At 38.6% G+C, this 23,056-nt stretch overlaps 1 protein-coding gene across 1 annotated transcript in view; it reads left to right on the top strand.

Moving 5' to 3' along the window:
* The window catches only part of LOC133593141 (uncharacterized), a 71,073-nt gene extending 49,040 nt beyond the window's left edge, over nucleotides 1-22,033 (top strand). Inside the window, exons 7-12 of the mRNA XM_072912935.1 lie at nucleotides 5,807-5,975; nucleotides 11,147-11,292; nucleotides 17,683-17,807; nucleotides 17,901-18,027; nucleotides 18,126-18,259; nucleotides 21,879-22,033. Of these exons, the coding sequence (XP_072769036.1) occupies nucleotides 5,807-5,975; nucleotides 11,147-11,292; nucleotides 17,683-17,807; nucleotides 17,901-18,027; nucleotides 18,126-18,259; nucleotides 21,879-22,004 (827 nt within the window). The 3' untranslated portion in view covers nucleotides 22,005-22,033. The remainder of the gene's footprint in view (nucleotides 1-5,806; nucleotides 5,976-11,146; nucleotides 11,293-17,682; nucleotides 17,808-17,900; nucleotides 18,028-18,125; nucleotides 18,260-21,878) is intronic.
* The last annotated feature ends 1,023 nt before the right edge of the window (nucleotides 22,034-23,056 follow it).

Genomic DNA, 23,056 nt, shown 5'->3' with positions numbered 1-23,056 from the left:
TTGACTAGTTGATGGTGATGGCAAGAACGCTGTCGGGTGTTTTCTTTTCAAATGTTCCTTCATAGCCGTTGTGCTGCTATGATAGGCCATTTCCGCTCGACACAGTGTGCATACAACAACTGTCAAGTGTTTTGCTTTTTTCGCTGTGCTTATCCCACACTTGAAGGGATGTACCAATGCTGAATGTGGCTTCTGGATTTCACTCAAAAGACCAGACCGTAGTTACTTTTTCCTTTTATTTTCCTTTAGTTTGCAACAGTTTTTCCAACCAAGAAACAGCTTCTTTTTTCTTCTTTAGTCTTTTTAGCAGTCTTTAGCAGTGTTAATAGACTTTAGTTTCTTTAGCTGTCATTAGCTGTCTTTAGTAGCCTTTAGTAGCCTTTAGCTTCTTTAGTAGGTGAAAAACCTTTAAGGACAAAACACCACAAGATTAACATGCTGTAAAAAATCAATCAATTATCAATCCCATAATTTACAACTATTAATTAGGCTATCAAACTCTTAACCATTAAACAAGTGCAAGAAAATGGACACATCTTTTCCCTTTAAGTTAAAACAGATTTTAAATAAATTGTCTCAACATAAATGCACAAAGATACATATAAAATACATTTAACACCAGAAACACAATAGATAAATGCAACAGAAAACCCAATATGCAAATACATAAATACCTAACCAATTAACCACCTGTTTAGATACATATTTAAAATCCATATTCAATATAAATATATTATTAATTTAGCAGTGAAACACTCAATCTTAAACGCTGTCTACTGGTAGAAAAATGCCCCTTTTTCTACGCCCTCACCAACACAGTTAAATCCAACACTTTAAATTGAGCGACTTCACCCTCCTGATGAAGCAAACTGCTCCAACATTTATCAAACTAAGCAAAGAATATCAACACTAAACAACAGTTACATAACACACTGTGTGTATTTAGCCTCCAGACTAAGCACGCTACATGCACACAACCCCCCCCCCCCCCCCCCCCCCCCCATCTCACCAGCGCAACAGGTGCGCCACACCCACGAAGAGAAATATTAAATCTTACATACTTTTGGCACAACTCTGGGTTATCTGTAATGAACTAAACCTTATTATAATAATAATAATAATAATAATAATAATTCTGTTTTTTCTTACTGACCTCGAGAAATTTTATTTGGTACATGGTGTAATGATAAGTGTGACCAGTAGATGGCAGTCAAACTTAAGATATATATGTAGACTGCACTATGATGGCAATATGATTCAAGTAAACAACACCAACATTTTATATGTTCCATTGAAAATATAGAACATTGCACACGGCCCCTCAAAAATCTATCAAAATGTTTTAGTACGACTTTGGTAAGCTATGAAGCCGCACCGCTTGATGTGCTTCAACATACGTGTATTATTATATTATATTAGGCAGAGGTTTTATTTAACACTTATATTTAATATTTTTGGCCACTGTAACATTACACAGTTTGAACAGCAACACTGTGTTTGAATATTTAATTACCGTATTTTTGGACTATATTTAACCTCTTAAGGCCCAAGCTGTTTGTTTACATGCTTTTTTTTATTTCTCTTTGCTATTTGGGCTTATTGGACCCTAATTAGAATAAAAACTAAGAATCATCTTTTGATATGATGTACTTAGTCCATAAGTAACAAACGTGTACTTCATGTGTAGTGACATGCTAATCCTTATTTTTACACTTTATTTTCAAAATTCCATTGTACAAACCCCGTTTCCATATGAGTTGGGAAAATGTGTTAGATGTAAATATAAACGGAATACAATGATTTGCAAATCCTTTTCAACCCATATTCAATTGAATGCACTACAAAGACAAGATATTTAAAGTTCAAACTGATAAACTTTTCTTTTTTTTTGCAAATAATAATTGCAAGGAATTTAGGGATTTCACCATCTACGCTCCGTAATATCATCAAAGGGTTCAGAGAATCTGGAGAAATCACTGCACGTAAACAGCTAAGCCCGTGACCTTCGATCCCTCAGGCTGTACTGCATCAACAAGCGACATCAGTGTGTAAAGGATATCACCACATGGGCTCAGGAACACTTCAGAAACCCACTGTCAGTAACTACAGTTGGTCGCTACATCTGTAAGTGCAAGTTAAAACTCTCCTATGCAAGGCAAAAACCGTTTATCAACAACACCCAGAAACGTCGTCGGCTTCGTTGGGCCTGAGCTCATCTAAGATGGACTGATACAAAGTGGAAAAGTGTTCTGTGGTCTGACGAGTCCACATTTCAAATTGTTTTTGGAAACTGTGGACGTCGTGTCCTCCGGACCAAAGAGGAAAAGAACCATCCGGATTGTTATAGGCGCAAAGTTAAAAAGCCAGCATCTGTGACGGTATGGGGGTGTATTAGTGCCCAAGACATGGGTAACTTACACATCTGTGAAGGCGCCATTAATGCTGAAAGGTACATACAGGTTTTGGAGCAACATATGTTGCCATCCAAGCAACGTTACCATGGACGCCCCTGCTTATTTCAGCAAGACAATGCCAAGCCACGTGTTACATCAACGTGGCTTCATAGTAAGAGTGTGGGTACTAGACTGGCCTGCCTGTAGCCCAGACCTGTCTCCCATTGAAAATGTGTGGCGCATTATAAAGCCTAAAATACCACAACGGAGACCCCCGGACTGTTGAACATTAAGCTGTACATCAAGCAAGAATGGGAAAGAATTCCACCTGAGAAGCTTAAAAAATGTGTCTCTTCAGTTCCCAAACGTTTACTGAGTGTTGTTAAAAGGAAAGGCCATGTAACACAGTGGTGAACATGCCCTTTCCCAACTACTTTGGCACGTGTTGCAGCCATGAAATTCTAAGTTAATTATTATTTGCAAAAAAAAAAAAAAAGTTTATGAGTTTGAACATCAAATATCTTGTCTTTGTAGTGCATTCAATTGAATATGAGTTGAAAAGGATTTGCAAATCATTGTATTCTGTTTATATTTACATCTAACACAATTTCCCAACTCATATGGAAACGGGGTTTGTATAATAACGAATTAAAATCAATGTTGTTATTAATTGTTGACCTATCCAAGGATCTAATTACTTCACATCAAATATTTCACTTTGAAATATTTTTTGGTGAAAATTATTTATATTTTGTGTTTGCCATAAAAAAAGAAGTTTTCTTTGACAAAAACAACATAAAATAAACTGAATTTAATATAAAAATATATCAAATGTAATATAAGTAGATTTACAGATTTAAGCGTTGAAAGCACAAAAATTAAATAAAAGAGATAGGCTCCAGCGACCCCCCGCGACCCCAAAAAGGGACAAGCGGTAGAAAATGGATGGATGGATATTGGAAGACTTCTTTTTTACACTTTTATGAGTGGGGGCCTTTCTATCTCTGACCATTTTAGTGGGATTCAAAATAAACAAACTGTCATTGCTTTAAAAATAATAATAAATTAAAATTGATGTTGCAATTGATTATTGACGTATTGAAGGCTCCAACTACTTCACATCAAATATTTCCCTTTGAAGTATTTTCTTGGGAAATTATTGCATATTTTGTATTTGTAATAAAAAAATCAAAGTTTTCTATGACAAAAAGGATATTAAATTTAAAAAAAACTCACAAATAGATCTGACGTTGATCTAGCGATTTAAGCCTTTGTAAAAAATAATACTTTATGACATGTTTTTAAGACTTTTATGAGTGGGGCTCTTTCGAATCCCTGAGAATTTTAGTGGTATTGTTTTTTAATAATGAATCTAAAGCAATGTTGTTTTGAATTATTTACTTATTTAATGCTTAATTACTCCAAATACTCCACTTTGAAATTTTTGGGGGGGGAAAATATTGCATATTTTCTGTTTATGCTATAATATGAATATTTTTTTCTCTATCAAAAAGGGCATAAAACATGAAAAAAATTAAAGCTGCAAGCAGCGATGGAGGGGACCGACTTTGACGGCACATAAAATCCAAACCGGAGCAGTAATTAAAACTCTTTGGTCAACTTTTAATCAGAAGGGTTTAATCTCTCTCCTGTGCTAGTTTGAATCCGACATGACAAACGCGCTCAGAGGAGATAATGTTTGAAAAAAGGTGACCGGTTTTTACAAAACGTTTGTTTTGAAGGGGGAATTGCAAACTTCCTGTTGGTTTTTGCTGGGGGTGGTCAATATATGAAATATAGGTCTAAGTGAGACCTACATAGAGTTTTTTGTTTCATGTCTCTAAGACATTCCTACTGGAAGTTACAGGCAGTTTTGTCAGAGTTTTCTTCCTAGGAGCAGTTGTGTCTGTGTTTTCTTCCTAGGGGGCGCTAGAGCGCAATTTTGAGTTTTGGGGTTGGGTTTTTTTATTAGATCACAGTTTTTGCCAGTCCTGATGTGTATGTCCAGTTTGGTGAGTTGTGAAGCATGTTAAGGGAGTCAAATTACAGCTCAAAGAGGCAAAAGTGACTGTTTTTGTTATGTTTAGACTAAAGGGGAGGTGACGGCAAACAGACACCAGGGGGAAGTATATACAATTATTTGTTATATATATATAGTCAACACATATATATATATATATATATATATATATATATATATATATAAATAATAATAAACAATACTACTAAACTAAGGAAATGGAGTGTGAACTAGAATACAAGAGTGTGTGGTGTAAGACTATGTGAGTAGTTAACTGAAGTGAGTGTTACCAACGTGTTGAACGAGATACGAGGAAGTCCATGGGGCAGGCAGGTTATCCGGGGCGAGAGAGAGGCGTCGGAATCCAGGGGCGAGCGAGAGGTCGAGAAACGAAGGAGGTAGTCAAGAGTCCAGAGGGAGATCCAGGGAAAAGTGAAACGCACAGCTCACTTTCCAGGCGACGGAGGGTACTGCGGGGACACGGGAGAACAAACAAGGATGTCAGACACGAGGGAAAACACGCAGAGAGAGAGAGAGATCATAAGCCTTACGGTACACCATGAGAAAACTAAGTTCCCGCCCCGATCCTTGGGTCCACTGGTCCTTTATTGAGCTTGCCCTCATCAGACCCAGGAGTGTAGATTGCCGGTGAGTGATTGCAGCTGGTGGCTGCTGCAGGGCGGGGACGCGCGCGGCGCGTCCCTGGATGTGCGCACCCGTGGGCGTGTCCCGAGGTGCGCACAGACGGATGAGCGGCGTTGGCAGGAGCCTGAGCCGTAACAGTTTTTACAAAACTTTTGTATTGAAGGGGGAATTGCCAACTTCCTGTTGATTTTTGCTGAAGGATGTCAATGTATGAAATCTAGGTCTAAGTCAGACCTACGTAGAGGTTTTTGTTTCATGTCTCTACGACATTCCGTGTTTTTTCCTAGGGGGGCGCTAGAGCGCAATTTTGAGTTTTGGGGTTTGTTTGTTTTTATTAAATGGCAATTTTCACCAGTCCTGATGTGTGTGTCAAATATGGTAAGTTTTGAAGCATGTTAAGGGGGTCAAATTACAGCTCAAAGAGGCGGCGGAATAATAATAATAAAAAGGGACATTGCGGTCCCTAATAAAACGCACAAAATACAATAGGGTCCTCTGTCCCAAAGGGACATTCGATCCCTAATAATATTAAAGCAGATCTGAAGTTCATCTAGAGATTTAGGCTTTGAAAACTTTTATTTTCATGACTGGGACCAAACTTGAGGGAAGCCCTAAAAGTAAAAAAAAAAAGATATATATATATATATATATATATATATATATATATATTGTATTGGTTTTGAAAATTAAAAACAGCAATAGCAACAGGATCCAAAAGGATATATATTCATATTTATATTTTCTACAGACTTGTCGGACTTTGACAGGCTGGTGCTGGACACGTCCTTGTCGTGTCCCGGCAGGAGAGACTCGTCCTGCGCTCAGTGGGACCACACGGTGCAGCTCTTTGTGTGCTGCGACCGCCTGGGACCTTTCTGCAACGTGGAGCTGGGCCGCTGGATCACCGCTTTCAGAAGGTGCCGCAAAACTACACGATGGGCTGTGATGCATGTCATTTTTTTTTAGATTTATAAAAAAACCCAGAATCTATCGGGATTCGAATATACTCACTAACTATAGCAACAAAGTTGCGTATGAGCATACTTGCCAACCCTCCCGATTTTCCCGGGAGACTCCCGAATTTCACTGCCCCTCCCGAAAATCTCCCGGGGCAACCGTTCTCCCGAATTTCTCTCGATTTCCACCCGGACAACAATATTGGGGGCGTGCCTTAAAGCCATTTTCCTCCATACAAACAGCGTGCCGGACAAGTCACAATATACATATATGCTGCTTTTACACACACATAAGTTAATGCCATGCATACTTGGTCAACAGCCATACAGCTCACACTGAGGGTGGCCGTATAAACAACTGTAACACTGTTACAAATATGCGCCACACAGTGAACCCACACCAAACAAGAATGACAAACACATTTCGGGAGAACATCCGCACCGTAACACAACATAAACACAACGGAACAAATACCCAGAAACCCTTGCAGCACTAACTCTTCCGGGACACCCCCCGCTACCACCAAACACCGCCCACCCCACTCCCCCACACACACACTCTATCAAGTTATATTAGTCTGAGGCTTTTGTCATAAACCGTGGTCCGGACCATGTTTTGTATTTTCTGTTAGTTTTGGATTCCTTTAGTTCCTGTTTGTGCACCTCTGAGTTTGTTTTGGTCACCATGGGGATTAATTGGGTTCACCTGCCTCTGGTTAGTGGTCCCACACTCAGCTGCTGTCAACCACTAATCAGAGAGCTATTTATTCACCTTGCTCGTCACGCTCAGTCTGGCGTCATTTGTTTGCTTCATGCAACCTGTCAACGTAAGTTTTGCTTGTCTCCTAGCCTGTGCTAAGTGGTAGCTTAGTTTCGAGTGCGATCCGCACATTATTCCTTTTGCTTGATTTCTGTTTTTGGTACTACGCGTTATTTTTGAGAATAAATCATGTTCTCACCTGCACGCTTCGTCCGTAGTGGTCCGTCTTCATTTCGGGAAAACGAACCCCGAAGTAAGCTGCGAAAACCCCGTCGTGATAGCTTTTAGCTGCCAAGTTGGCAAAAAATTGTAGCATGCTGATGTAAACATGCTAACGTGAGCATGCTAGCAGTTAGCATGTGTCAAGTGCCATGTTATATTAGTCTGAGGCATTCAGCTGCGAAATTGGCTGAAAAAGTCACCACGCTAATGTTACTATGCTAACGTGCTAACAGTAACGTGTTAAGTACCAAGTTGTATGACTCTGAGGTGTTTGGCTGTAAAACTGGCTAAAAATGTTGCATTGTAGAATGTAAATGTTAGACATGCTAACAGTTAGCATGTATCAAGTACTATTCAAGCCGTATGACTGAGGTGTTTGGCTGCAAAATTGGCTAAAAAGGTTAGCATGTTAATGTTAGTTAATGATCATACTAGCAGTTACCATGTTCCATGTACCATGCTATATTAGTCTGAGGTCCTCGCCTGTAAAATTAGCTAAAAAGGTTAGCATGCTAGAATTTTAACGTTAGCATGCGTCAAGTACCAATGAAGTCAAATGACTTTAAGGTGTTTGGCTACAAAATTGGCTAAAAAAGTTACCATTCTAATGTTAGCATGCTAGCGTGAGCATGTTAGCAGTTAGCATATGTCAAGTATCAAGTTAAATTAGTCTGAGGCTTTTGGCTGCCATGTTGGCTAAAATGTTTAGCATGCTGATGTTAACATGCTAATGTGAGCATGCTAGCAGTTAGCATGTGTCAAGTGCCAAGTTATATTGGCTAAAAAAAGTTACCATGCTAATGTTAGTATGCTAACGTGCTAACAGCAACGTGTCAAGTACCAAATTATATGACTCTGAGGTGTTCAGCCGTAAAACTGGCTAAAAAATTATCATGCTAGAATGTAAACGCGAGCATGCTAACAGTTAGCATGTATCAAGTACTATTCAAGCCATATGACTGAGGTGTTTGGCTACAAAATTGGCAAAAAAATTTAGCACGTTAATGTTAGTTAATGATCATATTAGCAGTTACCATGTTTCATGTACCATGCTATATTAGTCTGAGGTCCTCGGCTGTAAAATTGGCTAAAAGGGTTAGCATGCTAGAATTTTAACGTTAGCATGCGTCAAGTACCAATTAAGTCAAATGACTTTAAGGTGTTTGGCTACCAAATTTGCTAAAAAAGTTACCATTCTAATGTTAGCATGCTAGCGTGAGCATGCTAGCAGTTAGCATATGTCAAGTACTAAGTTATGTTAGTCTTTAAGCATTTTGGCTGCAATGTTGGCTAAACATTTTAGCATGCTGATATTAACATGCTAACGTGAGCATGCTAGCAGTTAGCATGTGCCGAGTTATATTAGTCTGAGGCGTTCAGCTGCAAAATTGGCTGAAAAAGTTACCACGCTAATGTTAGTATGCTAGCGTGCTAACAGTAACGTGTTAAGTACCAAGTTATATAACTCTGAGGTATTTGGCTGTAAAACTGGCTAAAAATGTTGCATTCTAGAATGTAAACATTAGACATGCTAACAGTTAGCATGTATCAAGTACTATTCAAGCCGTATGACTGAGGTGTTTGGCTGCAAAATTGGCTAAAAAATTTAGCATGTTAATGTTAGTTAATGATCATACTAGCAGTTACCATGTTCCATGTACCATGCTATATTAGTCTGAGGTCCTCGGCTGTAAAATTTGCTAAAAAGGTTAGCATGCTAGAATTTTAACGTTAGCATGCGTCAAGTACCAATTAAGTCAAATGACTTTAAGGTGTTTGGCTACCAAATTTGCTAAAAAAGTTACCATTCTAATGTTAGCATGCTAGCGTGAGCATGCTAGCAGTTAGCATATGTCAAGTACTAAGTTATATTAGTCTTTAAGCATTTGGCTGCAATGTTGGCTAAACATTTTAGCATACTGATATTAACATGCTAACGTGAGCATGCTAGCAGTTGGCATATGCCAAGTTATATTAGTCTGAGGCGTTCAGCTGCAAAATTGGCTGAAAAAGTTACCACGCTAATGTTAGTATGCTAACATGCTAACAGTAACGTGTTAAGTACCAAGTTATATGACTGAGGTGTTTGGCTGTAAAACTGGCTAAAAATGTTGCATGCTAGAACGTAAACGTTAGACATGCTAACAGTTAGCATGTATCAAGTACTATTCAAGCCGTATGACTGAGGTGTTTGGCTGCAAAATTGGCTAAAAAAGTTAGCATGTTAATGTTAGTTAATGATCATACTAGCAGTTACCATGTTTCATGTACCATGCTATATTAGTCTGAGGTCCTCGGCTGTAAAATTGGCTAAAAGGGTTAGCATGCTAGAATTTTAACGTTAGCATGCGTCAAGTACCAATTAAGTCAAATGACTTTAAGGTGTTTGGCTACAAAATTGACTAAAAAAGTTACCATTCTAATGTTAGCATGCTAGCGTGAGCATGTTTGCAGTTAGCATATGTCAAGTATCAAGTTGTAGTAGTCTGAGGCTTTTGGCTCGCCAAGTTGGCTAAAATGTTTAGCATGCTGATGTTAACATGCTAACGTGAGCATGCTAGCAGTTAGCATGTGTCAAGTGCCAAGTTATATTGGCTAAAAAAGTTACCATGCTAATGTTAGTATGCTAACGTGCTAACAGTAATGTGTCAAGTACCAAGTTATATGACTCTGAGGTGTTCGGCCGTAAAACTGGCTAAAAAGTTATCATGCTAGAATGTAAACGCGAGCATGCTAGCAGTTAGCATGTATCAATTACTATTTAAGCCGTATGACTGAGGTGTTTGTGTACAAAATTGGCAAAAAAATTTAGCACGTTAATGTTAGTTAATGATCATACTAGCAGTTACCATGTTTCATGTACAATGCTATATTAGTCTGAGGTCCTCGGCTGTACAATTGGCTAAAAGGGTTAGCATGCTAGAATCTTAACGTTGGCATGCGTCAAGTACCAATTAAGTCAAATGACCTTAAGGTGTTTGGCTGCAAAATTGGCTAAAAAAGTTAGCACGTTAATGTTAGTTAATGATCATACTAGCAGTTACCATGTTTCATGTACCATGCTATATTAGTCTGAGGTCCTCGGCTGTAAAATTGGCTAAAAGGATTAGCATGCTAGAATTTTAACGTTAGCATGCGTCAAGTACAAATTAAGTCAAATTACTTTATGGTGTTTGGCTACCAAATTTGCTAAAAAAGTTACCATTCTAATGTTAGCATGCTAGCAGTTAGCATATGTCAAGTACTAAGTTATATTAGTCTTTTAGCATTTTGGCTGCAATGTTGGCTAAACATTTTAGCGTGCTGATATTAACATGCTAACGTGAGCATGCTAGCAGTAAGCATGTGCCAAGTTATATTAGTCTGAGGCATTCAGCTGCAAAATTGGCTGAAAAAGTTACCACGCTAATGTTAGTATGCTAACGTAATAACAGTAACGTGTCAAGTACCAAGTTATATGACTCTGAGGTGTTTGGCTGTAAAACTGGCAAAAAAGTAAGAATGCTAAAATTTAAACGTTAGCATGCTAACAGTTAGCATGTGTCAAGTACCATCCATCCATCCATTTCCTAGCGCTTGTCCCTCTCGGAGTCGTGGGGGGATGCTGGAGCCTATCCCAGCTGCACTCAATGTTAGCAATGCTGCCTGAGCCAATCAGGGGCCACGATACTGAACAGCACGGTCTGATTGTTTTGGTCTCCTCTAGTGGCCAAACTACTGTGGTATTTTTAGTTAATTTAGCCATTTTATGCTTGAATATGCTTTGTTATTGATAACACAAAGCTAAGATATGGAGGTTGTGTTCAGATATTTGATTGACTTACATTATATATTATATTTTACTGTACAAAATGTATCAAAGTGGCCCTTGCATCCTTCAATTTTTATTTATGCGGCCCTTGCTGGAAAAAGTTTGGACACCCCTGACCTATAATGTAACAAAGTGTTTATTATTGTGTATATATATATATATATATATATTTTTTTTTTGCATCCCTTATTTCGGTACCAAACCAGTCATGAAAGAGTAAGGGGGCGGAGTAGACCCAGTGCAGTCTGTTGGTTGGTGGACAGAGAACGGGCCCCTCCAGAAAGGGAAGAAGACAAAAAGCAAGATGTGTTTTCAAAATATTTACGCTGTTGTCTGCAGAGGTATCGGCCGCTGGCAGACGGACGTCTCCCCGCTCATTCCCGTCCTGGACGCCAACAAGTGCACCTTCACCATGACGACGGTCCCGTGGGCGATGCCGTGGATCGTCTCCCTCAACCTGAGATTCAGCGCCGCCAACCTCACAAGTATGAATTTTCACGCGAAGGAATTCAAACTCCATTTTGTAACCATTTTCACGACCTCTGATGAGCTACAATCTACAAACCCTGTTTCCATATGAGTTGGGAAATTGTGTTAGATGTAAATATAAACGGAATACAATGATTTGCAAATCATTTTCAACCCATATTCAGTTGAATATGCTACAAAGACAACATATCTGATGTTCAAACTGATAATCTTTTTTTTTTTGCAAATAATCATTAACTTTAGAATTTGATGCCAGCAACACGTGACAAAGAAGTTGGGAAAGGTGGCAATAAATACTGATAAAGTTGAGGAATGCTCATCAAACACTTATTTGGAACATCCCACAGGTGAACAGGCTAATTGGGAACAGGTGGGTGCCATGATTGGGTATAAAAGCAGCTTCCATGAAATGCTCAGTCATTCACAAACAAGGATGGGGCGAGGGTCACCACTTTGTCAACAAATGCGTGAGCAAATTGTCGAACAGTTTAAAGAACAACATTTCTCAACCAGCTATTGCAAGGAATTTAGGGATGTTACCATCTACGGTTCGTAACATCATCAAAAGCTTCAGAGAATCTGGAGAAATCACTGCACGTAAGACATGATATTACGGACCTTTGATCCCACAGGCGGTACTGCATCAAAAGGCGGCGTCAGTGTGTAAAGGATATCACCACATGGGCTCAGGAACACTTCAGAAAACCACTATCTGTCGCTACATCTGTAAGTGCAAGTTAAAACTCTACTATGCAAACGAAAGCCATTTATCAACAACACCCAGTAACGCTGCCGGCTTTGCTGGGCCCGAGTTTATCTAAGATTAACTGATGCAAAGTGGAAAAGTGTTCTGTGGTCTGACGAGTCCACATATCAAATTGTTTTTGGAAACTGTGGACATTGTGTCCTCCGGACCGAAGAGGAAAAGAACCATCCGGATTGTTATAGGCGCAAAGTTGAAAAGCCAGCATCTGTGATGGTATGGGGGTGTATTAGTGCCCAAGACATGGGTAACTTACACATCTGTGAAGGCGCCATTAATGCTGAAAAGTGCATATAGGTTTTGGAGCAACATATGTTGCCATCCAAGCAACGTTATCATGGACGCCCCTGCTTATTTAAGCAAAACAATGCCAAGCCACGTAAAAGTAATAGTAAAAGAGTGCTGGTACTAGACTGGCCTGCCTGTAGTCCAGACCTGTCTGCCACTGAAAATGTGTGGCGCATTATGAAGCCTAAAATACCACAACGTAGACCTCGGACTGTTGAACAACTTAAGCTGTACATCAAGCAAGAATGGGAAAGAATTCCAAAATGTGTCTCCTCTGTTCCCAAACGTTTACTGAGTGTTGTTAAAAGGAAAGGCCATGTAACACAGTGGTAAAAATGCCCCTGTGCCAACTTTTTTGCAATGTGTTGCTGCCATTAAATTTAAGTTAATGATTATTTGGAACATTAAATATCTTGTCTTTGCAGTCTATTCAATTGAATATAAGTTGAAAAGGATTTGCAAATCATTGTATTCTGTTTTTATTTCCGAATTACACAACGTGCCAACTTCACTGGTTTTGGGTTTTGTACTTTAACACACTTCCTTGTAGGGGTGGGCGATACTGGTAATTTTGGTATCGCCAATACTGATACCGACACTTTTGACTTTCAATGTCATTATCATTGAATCATTTTGTGAATTTGCTTCTGGTTAGTTGGTTATGATTATGGCAACACAGGAAATCTATTTTATTGAAAAACTAAATACAATAGGTCCTTAAAAACAGAAGAGTGCTCCTTGTTTCTGAATTTAGTAATGCTGACCATAATCAAATGTCCACTGCAGAACATGATGGTTCTCTGGATTATAGGAAATAGTGAAAAAGTCCGGCCCTCTGGTCCTTAGGCTTCTGGAAATGTGGCCTGCAGGGACGGACTACAGCGCGTTTCCAATTGCCATAACCAGGAAGTAGTCTTCAAGTTGAATGGGCCAGTCTTGTCTTTTGTTGAGTCCTCCAAAGTATTTATCCTGTTAAGTATTGTACTTATTGAACACCAACAGTTTGACTGTAACTTACATCAAAGATGTGTTTCTCATTAACGTTTGGAGGTGTTGAAATCGCCATGTAAAATTGCTAATGCTAATTTACATATGGCATATCCAATGTAAATTAGCAACGAGCTAGTGCATTTTGAAAAGTCGAGCCTTACTTTTGAGCGCTTTGTTGGCATGGAAAATTACAACATTGACTAGAGCAGGGTTTTTCAACCACTGCGCCGCGGCACACTGGTGTACCGTGAGATACTGTTTGGTGTGCCGCGGGAAATTATGTAATTTCATTTTAATATTTTTTGCAAACCAGTAATTATTGTCTTTGCTGTCAAGAGCTCGGCGGAGTAACTGTGTAATACTCTTCCATATCAGTAGGTGGCAGCAGGTAGCTAATTGCTTTGTAGACGTCAGGAACATGGTTTGTCGTGATCACAATATGCAGACAACAGCGGGAGGCAGTGTACAGGTAAAAAGGTATCTAATGCTTAAACCTAAAATAAACAAAAGGCATTGGAGCTTAGGGATGGCTATGCAAAACAAAACTATAACTGAACTGGCTGCAAAGTAAACAAAAAGCTGGACGACAGCAAAGACTTACAGCGTGTGGAGCAGATGGCGTCCACAAAGTACATCCGTACATGACATGACAATCAACAAAATAGGAGCGCAAGACAAGAAATAAAACACTACACACAGGAAAACACCAAAAAAGTCCAAATAAGTCTCGGCTTGATGTGACAGTACACCCACTTTGAGACGAGCTATAGTGATGCATGGTTGTTATGGTTTGAATTTATATCCAACAATTGCGAGAACGACTTTTTACTGTCAATATCGGCTGCTGAGTTTAATTTTTTAATGTTTTCTGCTAGTGGTGTGCCTTGGGATTTTTTCAATGAAAAAAATGTGCCTCGGCTCAGAAAAGGTTGAAAAACACTGGCCTAGAGGGAGTCCACTACGCATGCACATGTTTGCCCGCCGAGTGCTTGAGCTGGTGCCGAGTCAGCAAACTGACGTGACGTCACGTGCAACAAAGGCACCGTTTGATTTTACGTGAATAATAGTTGGTATAAAAGTACCGAATTTGGTAGCCATCCCTAGTTAGAAGTGGATTGGTATGGTACGGTATGCTCTTTGTCATTGCGCAAGTACAGCGAAATTTCCTTTTCGCCACAAAGTCGTTCAAGATTAGACAAACATTGTACAGGTAGACAGAACAGGAACAGTGATGGATCGCCACTACGTAAGAGGTGGAGAAAAAGGTAGACGCTGGGATAGGATGTGTAAAAAAAAAAATCTCAGACTGGGCTCCTATGGGGGAGGTGGCACAGACTGGGGCCAAGAAAAAAAAGTTGATAGCCGATAAGCACACAAATATTTTACACAGAAACCACAAGACTTGCAACAGGAGGGCAGAGGGGAGACATCCGGCCCGAAGTTGCCAGACACTAGGGGCGCTGCTCCTTCATACCACGTAGGGTGAAGCGGTGACAAAGGCGTGGGATGCGGGTGCATGTATGTGTGCATATGTAGCCGTGGTCCACGGTGTGTGTGTCTGTTAAAGGCCTGCTGAAATGCGATTTTCTTATTTAAACGTTGATAGCAGGTCCATTCTATGTGTCATACTTGATCATTTCGCGATATTGCCATGTTTTTGCTGAAAGGATTTAGTAGAGAACATCGACGATAAAGTTCGCAACTTTTGGTCGCTGATAGAAAAGCCTTGCCTGTACCGGAAGTAGCAGACGATATGCGCGTGAAGTCACAGGTTGTGGAGCTCCTCACATCTGCACATTGTTTACAATCATGGCCACCAGCAGCGAGAGCGATTCGGACCGAGAAAGCGACGATTTCCCCATTAATTTGAGCGAGGATGAAAGATTTGTGGATGAGGAAAGTGAGAGTGAAGGACTAGAGGGCAGTGGGAGCGATTCAGATAGGGGAGATGCTGTGAGAGGCGGGTGGGACCTGATATTCAGCTGGGAATGACTAAAACAGTAAATAAACACAAGCTATTAGCCACAACACAACCAGGCTTATATTTAATATGCCACAAATTAATCCCGCATAACATACACCTCCCCCCTCCCGTCCATATAACCCGCCAATACAACTCAAACACCTGCACAACACACTCAATCCAACAGCCCAAAGTACCGTTCACCTCCCCAAAGTTCATACAGCACATATATTTCCCCAAAGTCCCCAAAGTTACGTACGTGACATGCACATAGCGGCACGCACATACAGGCAAGCGATCAAATGTTTGGAAGCCGCAGCTGCATGCATACTCACGATACCGTGTCTGCATATCCAACTCAAAGTCCTCCTGGTAAGAGTCTCTGTTGTCCCAGTTCTCCACAGGCCAATGGTAAAGCTTGACTGTCATCTTCCGGGAATGTAAACAATGAAACACCGGCTGTGTTTGTGTTGCTGCAGTCGGCCGCAATACACCGCTTCCCACCTACAGCTTTCTTCTTTGCTGTCTCCATTGTTCATTGAACAAATTGCAAAAGATTCACCAACACAGATGTCCAGAATACTGTGGAATTTTGCGATGAAAACAGACGACTTAATAGCTGGCCACCATGCTGTCCCAAAATATCCTCCACAATCCGTGACGTCACGCGCTGACGTCATCATACCGAGACGTTTTCAGCAGGATATTTTGCACGAAATTTAAAATTGCACTTTAGTAAGCTAACCCGGCCGTATTGGCATGTGTTGCAATGTTAAGATTTCATCATTGATATATAAACTATCAGACTGCGTGGTCGGTAGTAGTGGGTTTCAATAGGCCTTTAAGTCTGTAGGTCTGGAGTCGCTCTGCAAGCGGTGGCAAAGGAACAGGTTTTGTTGACAGGGCAGGAGTTTGTTTCTCTGAGGGGAATCTTGAAGCAACGACCTTGCCATGTCGTAGCCAGGGGAAAAGAATCAAGATTATAATGGTTGTGTTTAGAGATGTCCGATAATATCGGACTGCCGATATTATCGGCCGATAAATGGTTTAAAATGTGATATCGGAAATTATCGGTATCGGTTTCAAAAAGTAAAATTTATGACTTTTTTAAAACGCCGCTGTGTACACGGACATAGGGAGAAGTACAGAGCGTCAATAAACCTTAAAGACACTGCCTTTGCGTGCCGGCTCAATCACATATGTACGGCTTTTCACACACACAAGTGAATGCCACGCATACTTGGTCAACAGCCATACAGGTCACACTGAGGGTGGCCGTATAAACAACTTTAACACTGTTACAAATATGCACCACACTGTGAACCCACACCAAACAAGAATGACAAACACATTTCGGGAGAAAATCCGCACCGTAACACAACATAAACACAACAGAACAAATACCCAGAACCCCTTGCAGCACTAACTCTTCCGGGACGCTACAATTTACACCCCCCGCTACCCCCTAACCCCCCACACCTCAACCTCCTCATGTTCTCTCAGGGAGAGCATGTCCCAAATTCCAAGCTGCTGTTTTGAGGCATGTTAAAAAAAATAATGCACTTTGTGACTTCAATAATAAATATGGCAGTGCCATGTTGGCATTTTTTTCCATAACTTGAGTTGATTTATTTTGGAAAACCTTGTTAATTGTTTAATGCATCCAGCGGGGCATCACAACAAAATTAGACATAATAACGTGTTGATTCCACGACTTTATATATCGGTATCGGTTGATATCGGAATCGGTAATTAAGAGTTGGACAATATCGGAATATCGGCAAAAAAGCCATAATCGGACATCTCTAGTTGTGTTTGAGCGAGCAAAAGCAAATTAAAATTTTAAAATTGTCTATTTCTGGTCCTCAAATTCATCCTGCAGGGCAGACGGTCGATGTTATCAAGTCTGTGTCCACAGTTCTGCTCGCATCCTCCAATCATTTGATACAGTACAACGCTTACTCCAATCAGCAGGTTTCCTGCTACCATGATTCCGAATAGGTAGATATCGTCAACGTCCTCGACTGGAAGGGTTGCCAGTCACGTGGCTCTCCTCCGTCGTGTGTCCGGCAGCAACCGCTCCGACAGGACAGACCAGTTCCCCTGAACCCGAGATTTTGGCGATTTCGTTGCGAGGAAAGTTGATCAATTCCATTGTTTAGATTTGGAGAGCAGTGCAAAAAAAGGCAACACGAAAGTTAAGCAAGACAGGGCGAGACATAAGGGGCAAGCAGAGGCGGCACGGAGAGGGGAGGGAGTGCGACCGCCTTTGCCAAGAGCCGAGAGAAAAAAAGTAATATCTCCATGGAGGAGTTTTGACACGTTTGCATGAAAGGCAACCTTGTATTGTATAATCAAGCTTCCTACCAATTGATCTACCAGGCAATCACACGGAGAAGCTCCGCCCCTTCACGGTGATGTCACTGTATAGCGGCGGAACTTTCAACAGTACCTACAACAAGATGTACCTGCCCATCAGGTTCCCCGTGCCGGCCTCCACCAAGAAGGTACAAAGTCGGCGCTTTGTTTTAAAAGCCGCCTAGCACACCCTTCCTTCATGGCGGCTTCTTTTTTTTTTCCCGACGCCTTCTGGCCCACAGGTGGAGCTGTACGCCGTCATCACAGGACACGGCAGCGACGAGAACGGCTGCGGGGAGTTTTGTGTCACCTCCCATCATTTCCTGTTTAACGGCGTCCATAACAACAGTCGCACATTCGACTCTGCAGGTGAGAAAAACATAGTATTTTTTTATTTGTATTTTTTTGCACTTGTGAAGTCGCAAAATCTAAATCCCATTTTTACGTAGTTTTTTTTTGTCCAACAGGATCGGCACTGGGCTGCGCTGAGCGAGTGAAAGACGGCGCCGTGCCCAACGAGCACGGCACCTGGCTCTACGGGCGAGGCGGCTGGTGCGATGGACTTCAGGTCGATCCCTGGAGGGTCGACGTCACCCAGCAGGTCAGCGCCTTCATGACCGAATTAAAACAAATTTAGCATATTTATCAAGGAGTCAAAAAAAAAAAAAAATCCAATTAATCGCGATTATTATTTGTAACGATTCTTAACTGATTCAATAAAATCAAAAACGATTTTTTTAAAAATGATAATAATTTTAACTGAAAAACATTTTAAAAAAAAATATATATATATATATATATATATATATATATATATATATATATATATATATATATATATATATATATATATATATATATTTGTGTGTGTATATATTTGTGTGTGTGTGTGTGTATATATATATATATATATATATATATATATATATATATATATATATATATATATATATATATTAAAAACATTTATATATATATTTTTTATTATTTAAAAAAAAAAACATTTTATGTGTCCTGTCCAGCCAGGCAAATCATATTGTTGATGTAGATCAGGGGTCCCCAAACGTTTTGACTCGGGGGCCGCATTGGGTTAAACTATTTGTCCGGGGGCCGGCTGTGTGTATATATGTATGTGTGTGTATATATACAGTATATATATATATATATATATATATATATATATATATATTCCTCGCGCACTAATTGACTGAAAGAGTGCGCACTTGATGTCACGTTATCGATGGAAAAATGCATTTTTAGACAATATGATTTGCCTGAGCAGCTAGCAGACACCAAGAGTAACAAGTGGTAGAAAATGGATTGGAAAAGACAGATTTTCAAATATTATAATCCAAAAAAAAAAAAGTTTATTTTTTTTTTTTTTTTTAACTTGGAACTTCTTACGGGACGGATTTTGGCCGTAATTTGGGGACCCCTGATGTAGATGATCATATCTGCTGTACAGATTTACTGTAGAAAAGAGAAGTGTTGGATACTTCTCTTGTTGCCTTATTTGTATTTGACTTTATTAAATGTTTGGGTAGATTTTTATTGAACAAAACCAGTTTTCTTTGAAGTAATATAGAAATATATCAGAGCTAATTTTGAATCGAGAATTGATTCTGAATCGAATCGTTACCCCCAAGAATCGAATCGATTCATGTGGTGCCCAAAGATTCACAGCCCGAGCACTTGATATAATGTTGCTCATATTTTCAAAGCTAAATTTACCTAACCCGTGTTATTTCCCCAAAATAAAAATTGCAGGAGTCAAAGGCTCGTTGAACTTGTTGTAAGAGTGAATTAGGCCTGTTATACTTCTTCTACCCCCATGGAATATACATAGTATTCCACAAAGCAAGATTTATTATTTTAGAAAGGAAGATTTTTTTTTTATCCAGAAAGTAAGATTTAGTATTCGGCAAAGCAACATTTGTTTTTAGAAAGCAATATTTATTATTCTAAAAAGGAAGATTTTGTTTATCCAGAAAGTTATTCCAGAAAGCAAGATTTATTATTTTACAGAGTAAGATTTGTTTTCAGAAAGCAATATTTATTATTCTTAAATGGAAGATTTTTTTTAAATCCAGAAAGTTATTCCAGAAAACTATTTTATATTCCAGAAAGCAAGATTTAGTATTCCACAAAGCAAGATTTGTTTTCAGAAAGCAATATTTATTATTCTAAAAAGGAAAACGTTGTTTATCCAGGAAGTTATTCCAGAAAGCAATATTTATTATTTCACAAAACAAGATTTGTTTTCAGACACCAACATTTAATATTCTATGAAGGAAGATTTTTTTAATCCAGAAAGTTATTCCAGAAAGCAAGATTTGTTTTCAGAAAGCAAGATGTATTATTCTAAAATGGAAGATTTTTTTCAAATCCAGAAATTAATTCCAGAAAACAGCATTTTTTTTTTTATTCCAAAAAGCAAGATTTATTATTTCACAAAGCAAGATTTGTTTTCAGAAATCAAAATGTATTATTCTAAAAAGGAAGCTTTTTTAAAAGGCAGAAAGTTATTCCAGAAAAAATATTTTATATTCCGGAAAGCAAGATTTAGTAGTCCACAAAGCAAGATTTGTTTTCAGAAAGCAGTATTTATTTTTCTAAAAAGGAAAACTTTGTTTATCCAGGAAGTTATTCCAGAAAGCAATATTTATTATTTCACAAAACAAGATTTGTTTTCAGACACCAACATTTAATATTCTATAAAGGGAGATTTTTTTAATCCAGAAAGTTATTCCAGAAAGCAAGAATTTTTCAGAAACTAAAATGTATTATTCTAAAATGGAAGATTTTTTTTAAATCCAGAAATTCATTCCAGAAAACAGCAGGGTTTTTTTTTTCATTCCAGAAAGCAAGATTTATTATTTCACAAAGCAAGATTTGTTTTCAGAAATCAAGATATATTATTCTAAAAAGGAAGCTTTTTTAAAAGGCAGAAAGTTATTCCAGAAAACAGTATTTTATATTCCAGAAAGCAAGATTTAGTATTCCACAAAGCAAGATTTGTTTTCAGAAAGCAATATTTATTATTCTAAAAAGGAAAACTTTGTTTATCCAGGAAGTTATTCCAGAAAGCAATATTTTTTATTTCACAAAACAAGATTTGTTTTCAGACACCAACATTTAATATTCTATAAAGGAAGATTTTTTTAATCCAGAAAGTTATTCCAGAAAGCAAGATTTGTTTTCAGAAAGCAAGATGTATTATTCTAAAATGGAAGATTTTTTTCAAATCCAGAAATTCATTCCAGAAAACAGCATTTTTTTTTTATTCCAGAAAAAAATATTTTATATTCCACAAAGCAAGATTTGTTTTTAGAAAGCAATATTTATTATTCTAAAAAGGTAAACGTTGTTTATCCAGGAAGTTATTCCAGAAAGCAATATTTATTATTTCACAAAACAAGATTTGTTTTCAGACACCAACATTTCATTTTCTATGAAAGAAGATTTTTTTAATCCAGAAAGTTATTCCAGAAAGCAAGATTTGTTTTCAGAAAGCAAGGTGTATTATTCTAAAATGGAAAACGTTGTTTATCCAGGAAGTTATTTATTATTTCACAAAACAAGATTTGTTTTCAGACACCAACATTTAATATTCTATAAAGGAAGATTTTTTTAATCCAGAAAGTTATTCCAGAAAGCAAGATTTGTTTTCAGAAAGCAAGATTTATTATTCTAAAATAGATTTTTTTTTTTTTTTTAATCCAGAAATTCATTTAGAAATGTTTTTTTTTAATTCTAGAAAGCAAGATTTATTATTTCACAAAGCAAGATTTGTTTTCATGCAGCTGGGATAGGCTCCAGCACCCCTGCAAGACAGAGAGGGACAAGCGGTAGGAAATGGATGGATGGATTTATTGTTTTCAGAAAGCACAATTTATTATTCTGGAAAGGATTTTTTTTTTTAATCCAGAAAGTTATTCAAAAAATGTTTTAATTCCAGAATGCAACATTTATTATTCCACAAAGCAATATTTGTTTACAGAAAGCAATATTTATTATTCTAAAAAGTAAGATGTTTTTTATCCATAAAGCAAGGTGTACATACATACTGTAGGTAATACTTTAATGATAATCCATATGACTAACGAGTGAAGGCTGCAGTGTGTCAATAGCATGATCTCTTACACAAAATGACAGTGTCCAGTTAAAACAGCTCCAGGAGTGTTTGGCAACAAAAACTTTTTGTTTGTTGGATTTTTCAGTTGGAGCTGAGTGGCTTTGAATCCAACACGGTGGTCTACTTTGGCTTGTTTGGCGGGAAGGATCCAGACCCGTCTCAGCAGCCGGGTTACTTCATCATGTCCTCTTTTCTAGTCTTTTACAAATGATACTTGATTAAAGGTGCATTTTTCACACAGCTTGCACTCATCACTTTCTCCAAAGATTGTGAAGACCATCTTTGATTCAAAGAGCCTCTTTTGCAGGCTTTTTATGGAGAGCAGATATCTCGAAAGAAGCGAGCATACAAATGTGTATACATTGATATACACGTACTGTATATACATATATTTATGTGTATTTATATGTGTATATATACATTTCCATACAAAACCCAAAACCAGTGAAGTTGGCACGTTGTGTAAATGGTAAATAAAAACAGAATACAATGATTTGCAAATCCTTTTCAACTTATATTCAATTGAATAGACTGCAAAGACAAGATATTTAATGTTGGAACTGAGAAACTTATTTTTTTTTTGCAAATAATCATTAACTTAGAATTTAATGGCAGCAACACATTGCAAAAAAGTTGGCACAGGGGCATTTTTAGCACTGTGTTACATGGCCTTTCCTTTTAACAACACTCAGTAAACGTTTGGGAACTGAGGAGACCAATTTTTGAAGCTTTTCAGGTGGAATTCTTTCCCAGTCTCGCTTGATGTACAGCTTAACAGTCCGGGGTCTCCGTTGTGGTAATTTAGGCTTCATATTGCGCCACACATTTTCAATGGGAGACAGGTCTGGACTACAGGCAGGCCAGTCTAGTACCCGCACTCTTTTACTATGAAGCCACACTGTTGTAACACGTGGCTTGGCATTGTCTTGCTGAAATAAGCAGGGGCGTCCATGATAACGTTGCTTGGATGGCAACATATGTTACTCCAAAACCTGTATGTACCTTTCAGCATTAATGGTGCCTTCACAGATGTGTAAGTTACCCATGTCTTGGGCACTAATACACCCCCATACCATCACAGATGCTGGCTTTTCAACTTTGCGCCTATAACAATCTGGATGGTTCTTTTCCTCTTTATTCCAGAGGACACAAAGTCCACAGTTTCCAAAAACAATTTGAAATGTGGACTCGTCAGACCACAGAACACTTTTACACTTTGCATCAGTCCATCTTATTTTTTTATTTTTTTTTTCAGTCCATCTT

The sequence above is a fragment of the Nerophis lumbriciformis genome, linkage group LG04, assembly GCF_033978685.3.
Source record: "Nerophis lumbriciformis linkage group LG04, RoL_Nlum_v2.1, whole genome shotgun sequence".
Lineage (NCBI taxonomy): Eukaryota > Metazoa > Chordata > Actinopteri > Syngnathiformes > Syngnathidae > Nerophis > Nerophis lumbriciformis.
Note: the sequence above shows the minus strand (reverse complement) of the source record. Positions and strands in the feature narration are given on the sequence as shown.